At 45.1% G+C, this 18,709-nt stretch overlaps 3 protein-coding genes across 7 annotated transcripts; 2 read left to right on the top strand and 1 right to left on the bottom strand.

Annotated features, from left to right (window-relative positions):
- The first annotated feature begins 556 nt into the window (after positions 1 to 556).
- On the top strand, positions 557 to 5,864 carry anks3 (ankyrin repeat and sterile alpha motif domain containing 3). 3 transcript variants are annotated; one of them, XM_076760076.1, is made up of 16 exons: positions 557 to 615; positions 1,028 to 1,243; positions 1,337 to 1,535; positions 1,854 to 1,975; positions 2,051 to 2,132; positions 2,265 to 2,382; positions 2,487 to 2,636; positions 3,297 to 3,422; positions 3,551 to 3,666; positions 3,768 to 3,932; positions 4,034 to 4,158; positions 4,251 to 4,392; positions 4,486 to 4,759; positions 4,838 to 4,909; positions 4,997 to 5,088; positions 5,192 to 5,864. In XM_076760076.1, the coding sequence occupies exons 2-15, from the start codon at positions 1,077 to 1,079 to the stop codon at positions 5,077 to 5,079; spliced, it is 1,941 nt and encodes a 646-aa protein (XP_076616191.1). In that variant the 5' UTR covers positions 557 to 615; positions 1,028 to 1,076; the 3' UTR covers positions 5,080 to 5,088; positions 5,192 to 5,864. The 3 variants fall into 3 exon arrangements, with proteins under 3 accessions (XP_076616191.1, XP_076616190.1, XP_076616189.1); XM_076760075.1 differs by lacking the exon at positions 557 to 615 and having other exon boundaries at positions 964 to 1,243; positions 5,189 to 5,324; XM_076760074.1 differs by lacking the exon at positions 557 to 615 and having other exon boundaries at positions 966 to 1,243; positions 5,192 to 5,326.
- wdr24 (WD repeat domain 24) lies at positions 5,791 to 14,401 on the bottom strand. 2 transcript variants are annotated; one of them, XM_076760073.1, is made up of 11 exons: positions 14,350 to 14,401; positions 13,250 to 13,339; positions 12,476 to 12,960; positions 12,079 to 12,256; positions 11,241 to 11,916; positions 10,158 to 10,270; positions 9,948 to 10,075; positions 9,734 to 9,838; positions 9,282 to 9,619; positions 8,913 to 9,097; positions 5,791 to 8,642 (listed from the first exon to the last, which is right to left on the bottom strand). In XM_076760073.1, the coding sequence occupies exons 3-11, from the start codon at positions 12,954 to 12,956 to the stop codon at positions 8,474 to 8,476; spliced, it is 2,373 nt and encodes a 790-aa protein (XP_076616188.1). In that variant the 5' UTR covers positions 12,957 to 12,960; positions 13,250 to 13,339; positions 14,350 to 14,401; the 3' UTR covers positions 5,791 to 8,473. The 2 variants fall into 2 exon arrangements, with proteins under 2 accessions (XP_076616188.1, XP_076616187.1); XM_076760072.1 differs by having other exon boundaries at positions 5,895 to 8,642; positions 13,250 to 13,328.
- A 53-nt stretch (positions 14,402 to 14,454) lies between these two features.
- On the top strand, positions 14,455 to 16,536 carry LOC143339067 (uncharacterized). Of its 2 annotated transcripts, none has more exons than XM_076760069.1 (6): positions 14,455 to 14,517; positions 14,635 to 14,784; positions 15,212 to 15,305; positions 15,480 to 15,639; positions 15,848 to 16,000; positions 16,320 to 16,536. In XM_076760069.1, exons 2-6 carry the CDS (start codon positions 14,660 to 14,662, stop codon positions 16,499 to 16,501), a joined length of 714 nt encoding a protein of 237 aa, XP_076616184.1. In that variant the 5' UTR covers positions 14,455 to 14,517; positions 14,635 to 14,659; the 3' UTR covers positions 16,502 to 16,536. The 2 variants fall into 2 exon arrangements, with proteins under 2 accessions (XP_076616184.1, XP_076616185.1); XM_076760070.1 differs by having other exon boundaries at positions 14,493 to 14,526; positions 14,648 to 14,784.
- The last annotated feature ends 2,173 nt before the right edge of the window (positions 16,537 to 18,709 follow it).

The raw sequence follows: 18,709 nt of genomic DNA, 5'->3' as shown, positions 1-18,709 counted from the left end.
GAAGCATCATTTTGGGATGTTTAAGCTAAAACATCATACTCTGTTTCAGTGTACCCTTCTGGGACCTCATCCCCAATTCCAGCTGCTCGATGCACCAGTCCAGCTGTCTGTTCAGCTGCTCTTCTGCACTCTGAAAGACATTCGGACACCAAACCAGCTGATTAAGTGGAAACTGCCACAATTACGGCTGATCGTTTCCCAAACTTTTTGGCTTGTGACCCCTCAAAATGAAGTCACGTCAATACTTGTGACCTTTCTTTATAGATCTTGGTGTGGACAGGAGTGGTGAGCAAATCACAAATCTGAAACATAATAGATGTCTTATTCCTGATCTGCTTTTTTGGGTATCCTGTGATGGGACCAAACCCCAGGATGGGAAACAGTGCCAAAAACTAGGAAAAACCTGATACGTACAAACGCAGTTATTTTCCAACAGTTCAAGATAACAGCGGCCAGACTTTATTAAATATATTAATATGTGTCCTGTTGAAAAACAGCAGTACCAGTCTAACAGGAAAGGGCGGGGCAAGGTTCAACACGAGCACAATTGAGTGTGACACACAAAACAAAAAAGTTTCAGCCGCTGGGAAAACAAACTCACGCTACCTGTTAGCTGTAAGCTTTTAACTTCTGACATTCGGCTACATCATGAAATATCAGTTCAGGTTTTCTTTTGACAGTTGACAGTTTGAAGACTTCATTTTTTAAATATTTTGTTTGATAAGTCTGTGGTGGGGAAAAGTTCATACTGGCATGACGCTATCTAGCCAAGCTAACTGTGAGCTAGCTAAAAAAAGCAACGTTTCGAGTTAAAGCTAATAAATATATAAATCATCACCAGCCTTAAAGTGAACGCAAGTCCGAAGCTAGTAGTATGTGGTGTTATTTGTATGTTCATCACTCGCTAAACTCCATAACTTTGAGAACAAATGTCGCTGTCTGATAATCAGGCAGGTTAACGCGCCTTTAAAGTGTGAATGCAGCGCTTTCTAGTCCTGAACTCTCCATCTTTAATCTCTGTGCTCAGTCTCAGGGCCGCCTTTGTTTCCAGGCCTGTGGAGGGGCGACTACAAAAGATGTCTGAGCTAAGTGACGAAGCCAGTGAATCAGAGCAACTGGGTGCCAGCCTCTCCCTGTGGCTGGGTGACACTCTGGTGCGACCTGAAGAGCTGGATGTCCCCCTGGACCTCCACACCGCCTGCTCCATCGGCCAGTACGACGTGGTGGCAGAGTGCATCAAAAAGTGGGTGCTGCAATCCTAACTATGAAAGCATCACCAGTGTTCGGCGTTTGTGGCATACTGTGTTGATTGATAACTATGATCTTGTGTCTTCAGACGTGAGGTGGACCTGGATGGCAAGAACATTGGAGGATGGACCCCACTGATGTACGCATCCTACATCGGCCACGATAACATTGCAAATCTTCTGCTGGAGGCTGGTGTGGATGTAAATGCTGCCACTGCCAAAGGATTAACCCCCTTGATGCTGGCGGCAAGCTGTGGGAATGAAAGTATTGCATACTTCCTGCTTCAGGTACAAAACGCCTTTGTCAGACAGTAACAGCTAAAGCAGAACATGTTCAGATGATGCAGTGTCACACTTCAAATGACAAGGTGGACTAAGTTAAGACGTGCAGAGTTAATGTTCGTTGCAGGAAAGCATTGCATTCATAAAAGGCAAGCAGACGGCAAACAACAATGTCGTAAATGTCTTTTCAGTGCAGAAGGTTGCTGTTTGGCTTGCTTCTCTCAAACACTCAGATGTGGACTTTGACTGTACCAAAAAGCAGAAAACGCATTGATATTTTCTTGACAAGGTGTGTGAAAGGATTGTTTTTCTTAACCCTAAAAGCAAGGTGCTGAGTTGGAGCTGAAGGATTCTCGAGGCTGGACCGCTTTGTTTCACTGCACGAGCACAGGCCACCAGCAGATGGTCAAATTCCTGCTGGATAATAACGCCGACACCAATGTCAAGTGAGCGTCTTCATTCATCCCCAAACTACTGCAACACTCCACAACACTTTTCATGACTTTTCCTGTCATCCGCAGGGAGCCAGGGTCTGGTTTCACTCCCCTGATGGAAGCTGCTGCTTCTGGACATGAAATCATTGTTCAGAACCTGCTTGACCATGTGAGGTTACTTCCACAAATATGCTCTCTGCTACAGAGAGACACCAGGAAATGTGCACATCAATAATGGATGGGTTACACAGAGGGGGTGACGCCTTATGATCCTGACACGTTTTGTTTTAATCATGTACAGAAAGTTAAAGTCGATGACCGCAACACTAAAGGAGAGACCGCCCGTGCCCTCGCCATGATGTACGGCTATACCAAGATCGTCAGCCTTATTGACTCACGTTCCCCAAGGATCAAACCAGGTGCTTAACTTCTCATTGTGTATTTTACAAAGTACATTATTCTTTCTTGTCTTCCTTTTCTGATTTTTTTTTATTCCGTGTGTGTGTGTGTTCCAACTCGTCAGGACACTATGAAGACCTGAGCTCCTCCGAGGACTCGGACAGCGCACCGCCGAGGATAAGGCCGAGTCGAAACCGAGCTAAAGGCATAAGCATCCACGACGGGCCCCAGGCCATCGCCAAGTTCCGAGTAGGAGGCAGCAGCAAACTGTGTGGTAGTATCACATAAGACTTGCAGGCGGCCAGTCTGTATCCACACCGGGTCACACATTAAGAGTGTAGAGGGTGTACAACCCTGATTCCAAAAAGTCCAGATGCTGTGGAAGCTGACCTTTTCATACCCAATCATGATACTATCACCTGTCACCAATCAGCCTGTTGACCTGTGGAATGATCCAAACAGGTGTTTTTGGAGCATTCCACATCTTTCTCAGTCTTTAGTTGCTCCTGTCCCAACTTGTTTGAAATGTGAAGCTGCATCAAATTCAGAATAAACAAATATTTACAGAAATCAATGAAGCTGATGAGGAAAAACATTAGATACATTGTCTTTGCACTGTTTTTAATTTAGTCTATGTCAGAAAGGATTAGAGAATTATCATATTCTTTGTTTGTTTTCCAACTTTTTTGGAATCAGGGTCGTAGTTAAGTCAAATTACACAGATGTGTCAAAAAAAGGGAACAATCAGTCTGTACATTACAAAGGTTGATTGAGACCTCGACTACTCTGTGTACAAAGCAAAGATTTTATCACGCAAATGGTCACAAAATGGGCCATTTTATTTTCAGTTATGACAGCTTCATTCTGTCTGTATTACTGCTGTCATGCACAGGAGACAGAAGGCTGTTTGTTCACACTGCTTTTCTCCTCACAGAGCCTCCTGCTGTGCCACCAGGCTACATGACATTCCGTGATACTGGTGAGCAGAGCGAAAGCATCTGCTACCGTGACGTGACCTCACCCATCAACGAGCTGGACGGCCAGAGCAACAGCAGCAGAGGTGAGAAGCGCACGATTACCAGAGTTTTGTGACACTTGAAATGCACCACAGGAAATACTGCAGCAGGTATGATCATTTATAAGACGAGTAACGTCCAAAGCAATTCATTTCATACGGTACCGCCACAGATGACAGTCCATTCTTTGACAATGACATGCCCACCATGAGGAGCAGCAGCAGCAGCAGCGAGGGCCTGCCTCAAGTGATCGGCCTCAACTGGGAAGGTTCTGTGGAGAGTAACGAGGTGAACGCAGGAGCACAGACGTCCCACTGTTTTGGCGCCAGGCAGCAGCTTTGATTGAGATGTTGCAGTGACGCAGCGTGTCTCTCTCCTCTCACCACCAGGACTCGGACCAGTGCAAAAAGAGCAGCTCTCGCAGAGTCAACAAGGGCCATCACTCAAAAGGAAAGAGTCGCCATGGAAGCAACGATGCAGCTCACTCCAGCGGCACTGTGAACTGTGGGATGCGATCACATGTTGGTCTTCCACCCTCCTACACTGGTCCAAAGGCATGTCTGTGTGTGTGTGTGTGTGTGTGTGAGACTGATGGCCAGTTTCCTCTGGACTGTCTCGGGTTGTTTACCAGCCTTAAAACCTTCTGTTCCTGTAGGATCTGGCAGAGTTCTTGGAACAGATCGGCTTCTCGAAGTATCTCCCCTTACTTGAGGAGCAAGACATTGACCTGCGGATATTTCTCACGCTGACTGAAAATGATCTCAAAGAAATAGGGATCACGTAAGACACTCCAGGCTCCTCTTTCCACCCAGCATACGCACAGCGTCTGTTTTCCGATGGGACGAAATGCTGAATCTGTTCTTGCTCTCCAGGTTGTTTGGACCCAAGCGTAAGATGACCTCGGCTATCGCGAGGTGGCACAGCAGTGCGCGGCCGCCCAGCGATGCTCTGGAACAGGCTTACGCTGACCAGCTTGAGGCTGAGATGCAGGAGATGGCCATTCAGCTACACAAGGTAACCACAGAGGAAAAGCTCACTTCCTTAAAAATATTCCACAGTTCTGACTTTTCTTGACTGACACATTCGTCTGACTCTCTCCCTATGCAGCGCTGCGAGGAGGTGGAGAGCCTGCAGAGCCAGGTGTCTCAGGAGAAGGAGCTACGCACTGTGATGGAGGGATGTCTCATGGAGGACAAGATGGCATGGAGGAGGGTCCACGCTGAGCTGGTGGAGAACCACCGCATGGCTCAGGAAATGAGCTCCACACTGGCCGAGTCCAGGGCCCGCTGCACTGAACTGCTCTCCTGTTTCTCTACCGATGGGAACAGCAGCTCTCATGCTGGTGTGGAAGACAAAACGGAGGGCGACGCTGGTGTTAATGGTGAGTTGAGGTGTCCTGTGCTGGATAACACCTTTTAATGTGGTGACTATAAACAAATGATTTCACCTCTGCTTGCAGCCGGCGAGGGCCTGACACGCTCCAGTGTTGTAGAGCTAATAAAGAAGATGGATTCCCATGAAGAACAACTGGGTAAGATGGTGTCGTGCTCAGTGATGAAAGTGGTTTTGTGTCATCAGTGGAGTCTAATGCTGCTGCCTGCTTGTTTCACCATCACAGCGGGGACCCTGCAAACCATGCTTCAGAGTCTGAGGCGACTGAGTGCCCCCGAAAAAGTCTCAGATAGCTGGGAACGACCTTAACCTTTACAGGTGAGTATTTATAACAACTCACACTGGAGGGACACGACAAGTGCTTGAAGAGCTCTACGTACGGAACGACAAGAGACAATAACTTCTGTTTGTCTTTGAGGAGGCTTTTACCATCATTTGACGGAGGGTGACTGAACCACCCTGAACAATCTCACCGAAATGAAAGACGGCCAAAGACGAGGCCGGCCCTACCGGACCAGAGCGGCTCGGGGAGCAAAGCAGCTGACCTGCTGCTCCTCTGCGATTGGCTGATGGACCAGAGCTCGCCAGATGTGGACAAGGCCAAGGGCAACGGCAGCTACTGCAGGGAAATGACAAACAGGCAGGAAGGGTACCTGACCCTCACACGCTTGTGCTGGTGTTGACTGGACTCCTGTAGCTGGGTTGTACGAATGCACAGAGAGGAGGAGGAGGAGGAGGAGGAGGAGGGACTGATGGTGGATCAGAGGCTGTGATACTGTGAAACGTTTCTTACAGACTGTACGCTCTTCCTTTATGAAATGTGGTTTAAATTACGCCACCAGCCGAAGAGGTATGTTTCATCCAAGTAGTCCAAGTTAAAATAAGTAGTTCTGCTTTGTCTGAATGAATTCTGGTATTTGTTCGCTGTCACGTGTTTGAAAATGTCCAGCTGAATGCATTTTATAAGACCAGAGACGTGTGTGAAACCTGTCAGTTAATCATCACCAGGGAAGATCTTTTCAAGCCATTTTACTGTAATGCTGTAGACATTTACACGTGTAGGTGCAGAATTATGAATAAAGAGATAAAAATCCAGAATTAAGTTTTTTTTTTTCTTCTTTTTTAAAGCACAAACACCAAACAGTTTCAGATTTCACTCGGTGGATCAATGGAGTGATTAGTTATTGGATTCACTCTGTAGCTTTTTAGCCTTAATAATAATTTTGCTTCATATATTTACGAACATAATTATGTGACAAGAACACTAATTTCATGACAGCTTGACGAAAATATATCTGCAAATTTATTGTAAGTCCCACAGTTGAATATTTATATTAGCAGAGAGGTGAAAAGCATGCAAACAGTAAATGGGGACAAAAACAAACATACAAACAAATGTAATAAAATAAAAAGACATAAAATAAAAATAAATAACAGTAAAAGGAGGTGTTTCACTAAAAGGTGTCTATGGTTTATTCTGTTGTCAAACCTAAGAGGTCTATCTGAGTTATTTGTGCCAATTTGGGGTGTTGAGATGAATTCAGAAGGCAGAAAGTAGAAATTAAAAAACAACAACAACAACCTTGTACAAAGTTCAGGCTACAGTGTAGACCTGTGCATCACTGACATTTCACACTCAGTTTTGTTGAAATAAAACTAACAGGATGTATGGTGCTCTTTAGACTTAAGCAGGTGAGTGCTCTTCACTCCTGGATCAATGGGCCTGTCCAGATGTTTGATCTAATCAGGTGGCTCTGATTAGTCTGACTGTATCGATGTCGTCAATATTCTATTTCTTGCTCTGCAGGGCAGTTGTCAGAGATTCCCCTCCTCCCGATTGTTGGGATGTCCTCTATGTGATGACAGTTGCTGCTCAGTAACAACCTTGGTGCATTATGGTTGTTGGTTTAGCAGCTGATCCACGTACACCAGCTTCACGCCTGCAGCTCTTTAAGTGAGCACAGACTCCGCACTCGTACATCACAGCTCTCCCCTCGTGATTGAACTGTCAGGAAAACTACCAGAGATGACGATTACTGCACCAGTGACGTGTTTTGTGTGCCAGAGTGGGTCAAGGGTCAGACGACGATCACTCACTGATCCTCTGCGGCTGATTTACACACCGGATGGCAAACAGAATGTCCCCAAATAAACACAATCAGTGTTGAGAGACTGGACTGACAAAATATTCTCCACCTCTCGGTGATAATTAAATCATGTCACGACGGTCTGCCAGAGGAAGTGACAACTCGGCTGTAAAATCCTCCAACCAGTTGCCGTCAGGCGACATAGTGCTGCGATGTAACAGGGATTCTTAGTAACAGTCAAATTTGCGCCAAGACAGAGCTGCTCTGTTGAGGTTTATCTGGACAGAAGTTGTCTCTGTTGGCTTCTACACTTATCTGTTGTGCATCTCACCAGCAGTGAGCTACGCAAACCACGATAAGCAAATAACTGTTACTCTGACTGGAGGCTAGAGACGTTGGCGGGTTGCCAGTTGGGATTTCTGGGCCCATGAGAGTGAAGTGCAGCTGGGAGAAAAACGAGTAAGCCGTGTTCTCTCCTCTCACTAAAGTGCCCTGAAGCAACTCTTTGTCCTGACTGCTCCACTGGAACGGCTCAGCAGACAGTGGAGGGCTGGACGTGCTGGGCAGCTGCCAGGTTTGAATACATGCAGTTGATGACAAAAGGTTGTCGAGACCACATTTAAAACAGCACGAACCCCGTTAATTACACATTTGATGGTATCAAAAGAACAGGAGCTATAAATAAGAATAATAATGAGCAGGTTTACGATCAAATTTTCTACCTGAGGCTGAACAGATGAAACAAACCCACCACACAAGAGGCACAAGCAGGCAGCATCACATGAGTCAGAGCAGCGGGCGAGCGGCCTGTCACTCACATTCAGGAAGCGAGCTCCAGCTAGCTGCTCGTCTGTACCAGCACTGTGTGCACGCGTTAAAACAAGTTCTGAATGACACGTTCTGTGCACTAAGGACTTTTTTCTTTTTATATCGAAAGAGGTATCGAGTCAGATTTTTTTAATGCTGGCACTGAAGTTTACAATTCTGATATTGTGACATTAATATAAAGCTCAGTGCAAGTTCAAGTGAATCCAGACTCCGCTGACTGTGATTCACCAGAAACGCCGCGTAACACTGAATGGAGGTTAAGCTATTCTCTGTTGAATGTCGTTGACAAAACAGACTTCACTGGTCCAGAACAACTTCAAGTGTCACTATGTATTGCTTGAATAGAGCCGTTTCTCATATAAATTAATTCAACATTATCTACAGTCCTTCAAAATAAGTATTATGTACAAACATTAACAATCCACTGCAGGTGAGCAGACAATTGTTCCTGTACAGCCTTCAGGATTGTACTGAGGGTTTAAAAACAATGTAAAATGCAGCGAGTGTCAGTTCACAAAAATATTGTTATATTCTCTGAGTATCTATCAGGACATCTGCTTATATACAAATTCACCAATTCAAATACAAATACGACTGTACACGTGATTGTGTTTGCTCTTGAATGGCTGTCCAGGAGAGCACATACAAACCTCTCTGACCTTCAACTAATCTCACTTTGATATCTCATTTGTCTTCGGTATGTGAGTGTGAGTGTGATCCAGGCCGGCGTGACGACCGATTCCCACTCCCACAGAGCACCAGCTGTGTGAACGGTGGCGGTGATGAGCTCAGGTGTACTCACACAGGTGACCGCAGCCAGCGGGGCAGTGGGCGCTGCTCTTGAGCCAGTTCATAATGTGCTCCAGATGTCCACCGTGGCTGCAGCCTTGACACCACACAAACAGTCCCTTCACCACATGATGGCACACCGCACACACACTGGCACACTGGTGGCACCTAGAGGGGAGATGCAGAGGTGGGTTAATGTCACAATGAAATGAATATTCATGTCCTGTGAAGAGGTGGCACTTGAAACAACAACACGCCAACAGCTGGGAGCCAGCGGAGAAACCAGTTAGTTACTGGTCCCAAACAAGGTACGGTCCGGTGCAACAACTTGCCAAATAATGTTTTTGCTTGTTTTTTGTTAAACTGGATGGAGTTTTAAAAAATAAAGTTAACATGTGCACAGCTCTCTAAAGAGAAATGGTGGCGCAGTGTTCGTACCTGTCACAAATCCAGCCCTTGTTGCTCATTGGCCGCTTGCAGTTGCTGCAGTTGATGTGCAGGGTTGTAGACGCCTGGTTCAGGCAGGTGATGGCGCTGCACGTGCTCAACTTGATGACCTCATTGGACACGTTCCACAACTCGAATCGCTGCAGCAGGTCTATGTAGGACATGTACCAGTGCTCCTGAAACGGAAACACACAGCTCGTTCAGGGTTTCCTTTCTGGTCCGCTCAAATTGTGATGTCTTCACTGACTTTTAAGGCTCGGGTGTTTTAGTAGAGGCTAATAACCACTTACGGTCACACAAAAGGCCAAAAGAATCCCTAAACTTTGCTAGAACTTTATTAGATTTTACTTCCTGTCTGACCTGAGTGAGGTCGTCGATCTCTTTACGGATCCGGTCCCCCAGCACGATCAGCACCGACACGGCCATCTGCACGTCGCCCTGCTCGGCGTAGTAGCTCAGCATCTCCCGCACAATGGGACAGAAGAAGCTGGCAGGAAGACGTGGGCTGAACAGCGGCTGGGAAATGGAGATGAGCGAGAAGGACTCGATGGGGGTCAGACAGGTGACTTCCGCCTCGTTGCCGCTGACGTGCGGGGAGTCGGCCTTGTCCTGCTGAAGATGCTCGGGTGCGGACGGGTTGTCCATGATCTCGTGGCGCAGCTGGAAAGCCTCCTGGGGCAGCGTGTACTCCTGCTCTTCTGTTATGACAACAGGAGAGGAGATAATGTAAGACAAAAGAGCGCTGAATTATAAATAGCAGTTACTGAGGTGAGCACGTCTTTAATTCCCATGGAGACGAGGCTGCGACTGACCTGTTTGGTTGTCGTGCTCCACAGAGTAGAGGTCATCGTCATCTAACTCTGCATCTCCAAACATGTTCTCGGCCTGGCCGTCGCTGCCTTCTGTCTCCTCATTTTCTACAGGGAAATTGGACGAATGGCCTTTTTATATACAAGTCTTAAATATCATAGAAAGAACATACGGACAACCGAATTGACTTCTGAGACTTTTAATGGCCGCTCTCACCTTCATTATTATTGCTGATGTGCGAGTTCCCAGGCTCCAGGTGGATGTTGTCCTGTCTGCTCTCACCTTTACTGCGCTCCAGTCTGCTCTCTGTGCCCATCCCCGAGCCCATTTCCTTCATGTTGAAACTGAAAGCATACCGTACATCAGCTTTAGCTGTTATGGTGGCGTTGCTGGTGTGTGTGCTGGCACACTAAAAAGCTCATTTACCTGTTCATTAAAGGCAAGGTGCCCAGTTTACTGAGGTTGTGGTTTGGACCGGGTGTTGTGAGGTTTGCTGGGTCAGAGAACATGATTCTCAACATGGTCCATGTTGTGGAAACCTTTGTGTTAAAAGAAGAAGACAGTCCAACACAATTACTTTACACACACAACACACGAAGTAATGTAATGCTACGAAGTGATGGATTACTGTAATCACATTACTTTTTCCTGAGGCAGAGCACGGCTACAATTTCAGTATCAGATTATAGTTAACAGATCTTACAGGGTGTTACTTTTTCTTATTTATAATCAAATAATTGTAGTAATAAAGTCTTAAAATTAAGTTTGCCTCGGTCATGAATTACAATATTTTACTGTTTCAAAGTTTAAAAAACAGATTTGAGAGGTGAAGCAATTATTCGACTGATCACCGATCGATTAGAAACAAACAAACAAAAAAATGACAGAAACACATTTGTTCCAGCTCCTCAAATGTGAATATTTTCTGATTTTCTGTATGATAGTGCTCATTATCTTAAGGTTTTGGACTTATTAATCAAGAAAGTAACTGGTAGCTTCATGTAAAGATCATGTAAATAAATGGTAACTGCATCCCATGGCAGTTAATTATATTTCCTAGAAAGTAATAAGTACGTGTCCTTGCTGTGCTGTAATATGTCTATCAGAGTGTGTCAAGGTCACATTTAAACCGCCAACATCAACAGTGTGGGTGGTGGTGGCTGAAGAAGCGAGCTTGTGACTGATTCGTCGGTCCAATCCCCCGGACCAGTGCGATTAATCTGGGTGGGGGGAGTGAAAGGCAGCATTTGCCTCTCGCTCATTAAAACCACTGAGGGGCTCCATTGGAGCTGCTCAGTCGCCGGGAGATCAGACTGTGGTTGTACTGGGCAGCTCCCAGGTGTGAATGTTATCTAGCTGTTCCTGAAACTGAGAGAACTGCTCTCAGTCAAACTCCCATGAATAAATAAAGGTGGAGAAAGAAGTAGCTGGATTATTTAGGAAAGAAAAAACAAGAAAAGACAAAAACAGCACTGAGTAGAGATTTGTAGAGGTCTGTCTGACAGTGACCTGAGGTCTTTTGAGCTCCTGGGCCACCTTGGCATTGTGATCACAAAGCTCAGCAAATGGCTTCCCGCTGAGGAGGTAGAGTTGTGCTGTCTTAACAAACCAGTCCATGCGGCTGCTGTCCAAGTCTGTCTCAAAGACGCTAAGGGCGCTGGACACATGGGCAAACTGTTCTGTCGGGTCGGGCTTTTTGAAGAAAAAGATGGGGTAGCGGCGGTCGCCTCCAGGGTAAGGCTTTCTGTCATTCCTGTCACTGCTGATCAGGCTCTCCTTGGCCGCGAAGGCCAAGTCACCGAACAGTCCGAAGCACAGACCCTCGGGGTTGGCCTTGTCCACGGGTCGAGTGGCGTCCTTGAACATGTGTTGGTAGAGGGTGCTGTCCTTAGAGCCAGAGAGCAGGAAATGAGGGTCATGCTGATGGCGCCACACAATACCAGTGGTCACATCCTTGTGTTCCTCAAAGGTGGCGAACGGAATAAAAGGTCTGCGCACATCCCACACGTAGATGTTGTGATCCACCATCATGGAACAGGTGGCTAAATGAAACTTCCTCTCAGGCCGCCACTTGACGCGTGCCACCGAGGCGATCGTCTGGACACAGTAGATCTCCTTGGCCCGGTTAGTGGTCATGTCCCACACTTTCACCATCTTGTCCCTGCCGCCAGTGGCCAGCCATCCCCTAAAACAGAAATAAAAGGAGAAAGCTATTAGCAGATGAAAAAATAAAAACTCAAAATCACTACTAAAAACGAGTGTCTGTGACAGCTTGACCCGAGACACCTTTAGAAAGGAAAACCTTTAATTTCTCAGTTGCTTTGTGTCACAAAGTCCCATCTTTTACCTGTCATCAGGATGCCAGTCGCAGCAGAACACAGGCCCAGTGTGGGCCGTGAACATTCGCTCGTAGCGGTCCGGTCGCCTGATGTCCCACAGCTGGACGTTGCCATTTTCAAAGGACGCAGCAAAAGTGAAATAATCCTTCATGCTGAACTGGACGTCTCTTACACTCTCCGACTGACCTAGAAGACACCACAGATACAGTTATTTCCTAAATTCTAAGAGTAAAAACAGACTTCTGCTCCAACACATGAGTGATTTTATGTTGACTCAACATAAAATCCCCAAAGACAGTGAAAACACATGGTGTGAAAGCATGCATGGAAACGGTTTAAGTGATGCAAAACACTCAGAACTTTCACTTGTCGGAAATTAATTATGCTCATCAAATAAAGTTCTACCTGAGAAAGTGCTGACAGACTCCTTCTTGCGCAGGTCGAAACACTTCATGAATCCATCCTGCGAGCCACTCAATAGCATGTAAACCTCTGTGGGGTGGAAGCACACCTTGTTGACAGTGCGCTTGTGCTCAGTAAACAGCTGGTCCTGCTTATTACGGGACGGTTTTCCCAGGTTCCAGGTGACCACCGCCCCATTGGTGGCAGCCGTGGCCAGCAGGTTCTCCTCCATCTGGTGCCACATGACATCCGCACAGCTGAAGTTGAGGGAGGGTTTGCGGCCGACGCGCAGATTCAGCTTCTCCACAAACTGCTCCTCCTCCAGTGCGTAGATCTTGAAGATGTTGCGGCCAGCCACCACCACCTGCGTGGCATCACGGCACACGCTGATGGCGTTGGCCGGAGCGTCCAAGTGGCAGAACATAGTTCGGCCACTGACGGCACTGCTGCTGAGGGCTGTGGTAACCCGCGACATCTTCTCCATGTTCCTGGTGCAGATAAACAGCAATTTTACTTCAGCTCATGAACAATAAAAGTGAGAAGATGCATCACCTTTACAACACAGCTACAAAAGGCAACAGAGCACAAAGTAAAATGATATTAAGGCAGTTCATCAATCCACCAGAAGGTGGCACTCAAGCAAAATAAGATGTTAGATTTATACAGTACTTGAAGTAGGGGGCAGGAGAGGTGCCAGGGTGTAACAAATATCAACATCAATGCACAGAGAAATAACCTATTTCAATACTTAGAAAATGAATCGGCTGCAGCACTTACTTGGTGAAGAACAACCGGCCTTGTCAACGTCTGCAGCAGGACACAGTCCTCTTCATGCGCTCCCATCAGAGCCAACTTGCTGTTGAGAGACTGGCATGTGAGCGAGACACGACACGATACTCTCTTAGTTTATAGTTAGGACAGATGTATGAGGACAATCAGAAAGTAAGTCAAAAACTTAATGAGAAATATTCTGCCATGTAAGCTTTTGTCACGCAGACTTGGAATCTAACACTGACTGTCTGACACTGACTGTCTGACACAGCACAGGCTTGAAATGAATGCTGAAACTTTGGCAGACACATTATCTGAGGAATTCATTTCAGTATAAATGAAAGTATATAAAAAGGTGCCAAACTGACCTCTGTGTTTACTGAATAAAACTAGAGATCTAACTACAACAACACGCAGGAGGAAATATTTAACTGCATATAGTAACATTTATTACATCAGGATCAACCCCTTGAGAAGCATCCTCTTGTTTTCAGAGCAGTCACACAACAGTATATGATGGCTGACAGCCTTACATTTTTCAGCACATTATTTTGTTTCAAATACTTTGAGATGTCCGTTGTTTGTTTACCTCTGTCTCCTCAGTCTTGTTTCTTTTGTTAAACACCTCCTACCTCGTGCTAATGATTGATTCATGGCTCCTTGTGTTCACGTGAAGATATTTTGAGGCGATGAAAGACAGAGACTTGTCACCAAGTGACACTATTAAAATAGACTACCAACCCCACCATCCATTATCTTACCTTATTAAAGTTACAACCTTGATTTCGTGCTTTCATGATGGTTCGTTTCACTCCAAATCAGGGTTAAATTGGAGCTAAGTGTATCTGTTAGCTCCCTCACGGAGTTCACCTGTCTGCTGCTGTGTGGGCTACAGTAAGCTACACTCTCTGTACCATAAACATGACTGGAATGTGATGCTAATGCTAGCTGGCTAACCGAGCTAGCGAGCACTTCTACAAAGACGAAACGTGCACAACACAAGTTTTACAAGTATGTAAAACAATTACAGGAATATTTTAATATTGCTTCTTAACGGGTAACAGTGTCAACGAAAAGTCAATAAGAAAGTATTTCAGGGGACAAACCTTCAGAAACTGTTGTTCACTTCTTGCGGTACCGGAAGTAGTATTTAGCTCTACCATCTCGCGGGAATTTCGCATGTCCAACCGGAAGTATCGTCACAAGACTACGATCTAGTAGTTTATTGGAGTTTATTCACTATCTGTCTGGTTGTAGCTGACCTTAAGTCGAAGGTGAGCGCGGTATTTGTTGTGTCAAAGCGATGCAGTGTGAAAATAATACACGTTTAATGGCACAGTGCGGTATTCAGCTCCTGTTAAACAAAAGCTTCGTTTGGTCTGTGTTGTTAGGTGATAGTGAGAGCTCTCTGCTGACATGAGTAGCCTGTTTGCCTGTGAGGATCCAGCCACATGGAGGAGTGTGTATGAGAAATACTGGGATGCAGTGGAAGGCAAGATCAAAGGCAAGAAACCTGGAAAGCTGCTGAACCTCGACAAGTGGTAAATCCTTTTGCCTCGTGGTAACAGTTACAACATCACAGTCACTTTCACAGATAAGGGAGAGTCCAAACACTGTGTAGTGAATATATTTAATCTGCTGGCTTCCAGGATGTGATAGAATAGATTTTCCTCTAAATAAAGTTCATTCTTGACCTTGAAAATGTCAGTTTCACGAACTCAAGCTCCTCTTACTTGCTTTTGATGGGCCTTTCAACTGTATCACAGTGCCTTCATCATTGGATAGAGTTTCTTCATCTTCACAATGCAGCTTGGTCGATGTATGATTTAATCACTTGTAGATGTAGATATGAAAAAGTAGATACATGGTTACACCTACTGTATGAAATGTGTGACGTGAATTGAGTTCAGTCATGGTGGCTTTGAGTGTCATCTTAAAGGTAACTGATCCTAAGCCGCTTGTGGTCAGGTACCAAGAGGAGCTGCCCACACTCATTTCAAGTCGACCTGACAAACATGTCACTCTGTCCGAGCTGGTGAAACTGATGGAGTGGAAGCTCACTGTGAGTAGCATCTCCACACTATGTCTTAATCGCCCCAAGGACCTTTAACACGCCCATACAAAAGATGCTGTCACACTGCTCCAGTAAACGTCTTTACTTATGGTATAGCTATGAAGAATCACTGACTCTGTGCGTCAGCTGTGTCCTTGAGTGGCCCCGTGTGCTTTTCTGCAGAGAGGGAAGTTCAGGCCGAGGCTGCAGCAGCTGGTGGCTTCAAACAGTGCGGACACTGTGGAGAAATGTTCCAGAAAGGCCTTCAGTCTCCTGCCTGATGTGCAGGCAGCGATCGCAGAGCTCAGCTCCCTGAAAGGAGTCGGCCCAGCCACCGCCTCAGGTTAGCGCCGCGCCGGCGTATAGGCAAATAGATCAAAGCTTAAGAATTCATACTGATAAAACGTCTCTGTGATCCCTATAAAGCACATAGTGATTTCCTTGCACTGGTGGACGGAGGTGCTGGGACCTCCTGCTCTGTCTAAATACTTAGTATTCACTTCATGGCTACCTTCAGCTTGGCTTGGGGCTGACTGTCCGTTTTGCTCCAGCTGTGTTGGCTGCAGGAGCTCCAGATCAGACAGCATTCATGTCTGATGAAGCCATGGAGAGTGTACCAGGACTAAAGCCCATCCAGTACACAGCCAAGCACTACGTCCTCTTCCTGGGCAAAATGGTCGAGAAGGCTGAAAAACTTAACAAAGGTGAGGTAATGATGGGGGTGCGAGGATGGTCCACGTTGGTATTACAGCGCTGTAGATAAATGTGTATTCTGCATCGTCAATATACTCTAAGATCTCACATTTTATTGTTTTACAACATTGACTCAAAGGGATTGAATGTGGCTTTTATGACCCTCATCAGTAATAAAGAAGCCTTTAATGTATTTTACATTTTCTAATTAATTTAGATCACTTCGGAGAAACCCATTTTCACTTTGACATTATGAAGGTCTTTTTCTTTTCATCGCATACACATTAATCAGCTTTGATTCTGAAGAATGGCCTCCCCTCTCGTCCTCAGCGGGTCCCCAGCGGGACTGGACGCCCCACAGGCTGGAGCTGTGTTTGTGGGCGATGACCACAGCCGAACAGCAGCAGCTCCCGCTTCTAAAGGATGTTGATGTGAAGGCCAGCGGTGCGGCGGAGAAGCGGCCTGATGCCGACGCTGAGCAGAGACCAGCAAAGAAGCTCAAAACAAGATAAAAATAGACTGTTGCACAGTAATTTTTTTTCATTAAATTGCGTTAATGTTGGTAAGTGTTTTTGTTTTTCTAAAATAATAAAGCCTTTATATGAACTTGTGTAGTAAATTTTTTTTTTCTAGAGAAGTCCGGGGTTGAGGTGTACAAATGCGCAAAAGCCTTCAACCACATTTTTAATTATATCTGAAACTAAGTATGATCTAATGCTACAGTTGATGTATTTCAGTCATACAGCTTTCTGCACCTGGATTCCAAATACAGTGACGATGAGGATCAGGCCTGCAACTGACATTCATTTTCATGATCAATCAATCTGATTAGAATCGCATGGCCTGTAAAACGTCAGCAATCAGTGCTCAGAACCCAAGATTTTTATCTGATCAATAATCCAACAGCATTCAGAGGACTAAAAATAACCTGATTTACATTTGAGAAGCTGACGTCAATGAAAAACCAGTGACTGACCAAAGGATCACTGCAGCTCAGTGATGATGATTCTGTGCTTAAACACAAACAAACAAACAGCGTTTTGCCACAGTATTGTTCTTTATTTATATTGTTTCTAAATTAAAGCAAAGTACAATGAACAGTACAAAATAAAACAAAATATATTCATATATATACAATATAAAATGGTTCCATTCAGAACATTTAAAAAGTACAATAGATTGTGAAATAATTAATGAGGACTTTGATATAAATTATTCATTTGTAAATTTAGTTTTCCTTTAGTTTCCTCATGACCGAGAGAAAAATAGCTTCTTCTGCTTTTTCTTTTTGTAAACGCTGTGTTGGCACAACCTCTTTTCTGGTCTGAGAGATTGAACCTCGTAAGCTTGGCACCGTTTAATCGATACAAGTAAGCAGCTCAGGAAAAACTACCACAGCAGCACAGATGCGACTTTTTTTCTTTATTCTCAACCACCTGTGATATTTGCATGACCTTGAGTGGCTCGGGTAGGATTTGTGAACACGAGAAGATTCTGTACCAAAGCTAGAAGCTGAGAAACCTTTAGCAGTGCTCTCTGTTACACACCAGAAAACGTACCCTCATCTCCAGAGAGAAACCCTGAATACTGTTACACACTCCTTTATGCTTGTTTATAGCTCTTGTAGGCAAAAACCAGTGTTCACGAATCCACTTGGAAACCAGAGCATTCCTCATTTAACGTTTAATACTGCAGACTTTCAATTTTAAGCGCAATGGATAGCTGGATAAATTGATAAGCGATGACAACCTGCAAGCATTGGGATTCACAGATGCATGTTAAGCCTGAACTGTAGCTTTGTGCCCCCGCCAGTTTTCCTAATTAACCTTAGACCTTGCTTGTTTTAGCCAGTTTAACACATCAATATCCAGGATAATTTGGGAACTCAAGTCAAATATGTGTACTTTTGGGGCCCTAGAACTCCTAAACCAGCATTTCAGGTTCCAACATCTTGAGTAAAACACTACCAGTTTAAATGTAAGCACTGGTGAGCATCCAATGACTGTTGTGAGTTCCATCTCTGGAGCTACAGTAGCCTGCTTTACCTGCACCGTCCTGCAGTGAGACCATAGATATATCTAAGTAGCAATAAACACAAAAAAAAAAAGGCAACCTGGCCGGCTCGTTGGCAAGCAACAGTGCAGAGCAGCTACTGGATATATTAACAACTTCACTTGTTTGCACTGCGGCTTCTTTCTCTCGTTAATCCTGTGCCTGATCGTGTAGAATATACCATACAGCTAAGAGCAAAGCAGCCTTTCTGCCTGGTGCTCAGTCTTGGGTTTATATACTATAACAAGGCATTGGGCATAACAGCACAATGGATTGGCATAGGGAGGTAAAAAAGCATCACAGAATGGTTATGGCAGTAGAGAATATGGCACACGCCAACATGTCCGTTAACTACATTATAATAAGTGCCAAAAAAAAAAAGACCACTTATGACAAAATGCAGGAAATAAGAAAGAGCAGTCAGAAATGTCAAGTATGCTGCTTTTTTTTTTTTTTTTTTGAATCAGACGAGCACAGAAATCAACAGCACTTATGTTGCAGTCACATCAACAAGGGCCCGTGTATGAATGAGGCGGCTGACTATGAATGTTATAGGTCATCCGTCACCCGCGCCTTCCTCACACTGCTGAAAACAAATATGTCACTCCGAGACGGCAATTAAATTAACATCATGCAGCCTGTCAGATCCACTTATTAAAGGAAGATAT

This window comes from Chaetodon auriga, chromosome 20, assembly GCF_051107435.1.
Source record: "Chaetodon auriga isolate fChaAug3 chromosome 20, fChaAug3.hap1, whole genome shotgun sequence".
NCBI lineage: Eukaryota > Metazoa > Chordata > Actinopteri > Chaetodontiformes > Chaetodontidae > Chaetodon > Chaetodon auriga.
The sequence above is the reverse complement of the archived record's forward strand: the minus strand, read 5'-3'. Positions and strand labels throughout refer to the sequence as shown.

Bases quoted from the DNA above. Each gene is read 5' to 3' on its own strand.
- anks3 (XM_076760074.1), top strand. From the start codon at position 978: ATGCAGCGCTTTCTAGTCCTGAACTCTCCATCTTTAATCTCTGTGCTC. The intron at 2,133-2,264 runs GTGAGGTTACTT...AATCATGTACAG, and splicing joins TTCAGAACCTGCTTGACCAT to AAAGTTAAAGTCGATGACCG. The intron at 2,383-2,486 runs GTGCTTAACTTC...CCAACTCGTCAG, and splicing joins TTCCCCAAGGATCAAACCAG to GACACTATGAAGACCTGAGC.
- wdr24 (XM_076760073.1), bottom strand. From the start codon at position 12,956: ATGGAGAAGATGTCGCGGGTTACCACAGCCCTCAGCAGCAGTGCCGTC. The intron at 11,917-12,078 runs GTAAAAGATGGG...TTTCTGTTTTAG, and splicing joins GACTGGCATCCTGATGACAG to GGGATGGCTGGCCACTGGCG. The intron at 9,098-9,281 runs GTCAGACAGGAA...TTTCCGTTTCAG, and splicing joins AGATCGACGACCTCACTCAG to GAGCACTGGTACATGTCCTA.
- LOC143339067 (XM_076760069.1), top strand. From the start codon at position 14,660: ATGAGTAGCCTGTTTGCCTGTGAGGATCCAGCCACATGGAGGAGTGTG. The intron at 15,306-15,479 runs GTGAGTAGCATC...GCTTTTCTGCAG, and splicing joins TGATGGAGTGGAAGCTCACT to AGAGGGAAGTTCAGGCCGAG. The intron at 15,640-15,847 runs GTTAGCGCCGCG...GTTTTGCTCCAG, and splicing joins CGGCCCAGCCACCGCCTCAG to CTGTGTTGGCTGCAGGAGCT.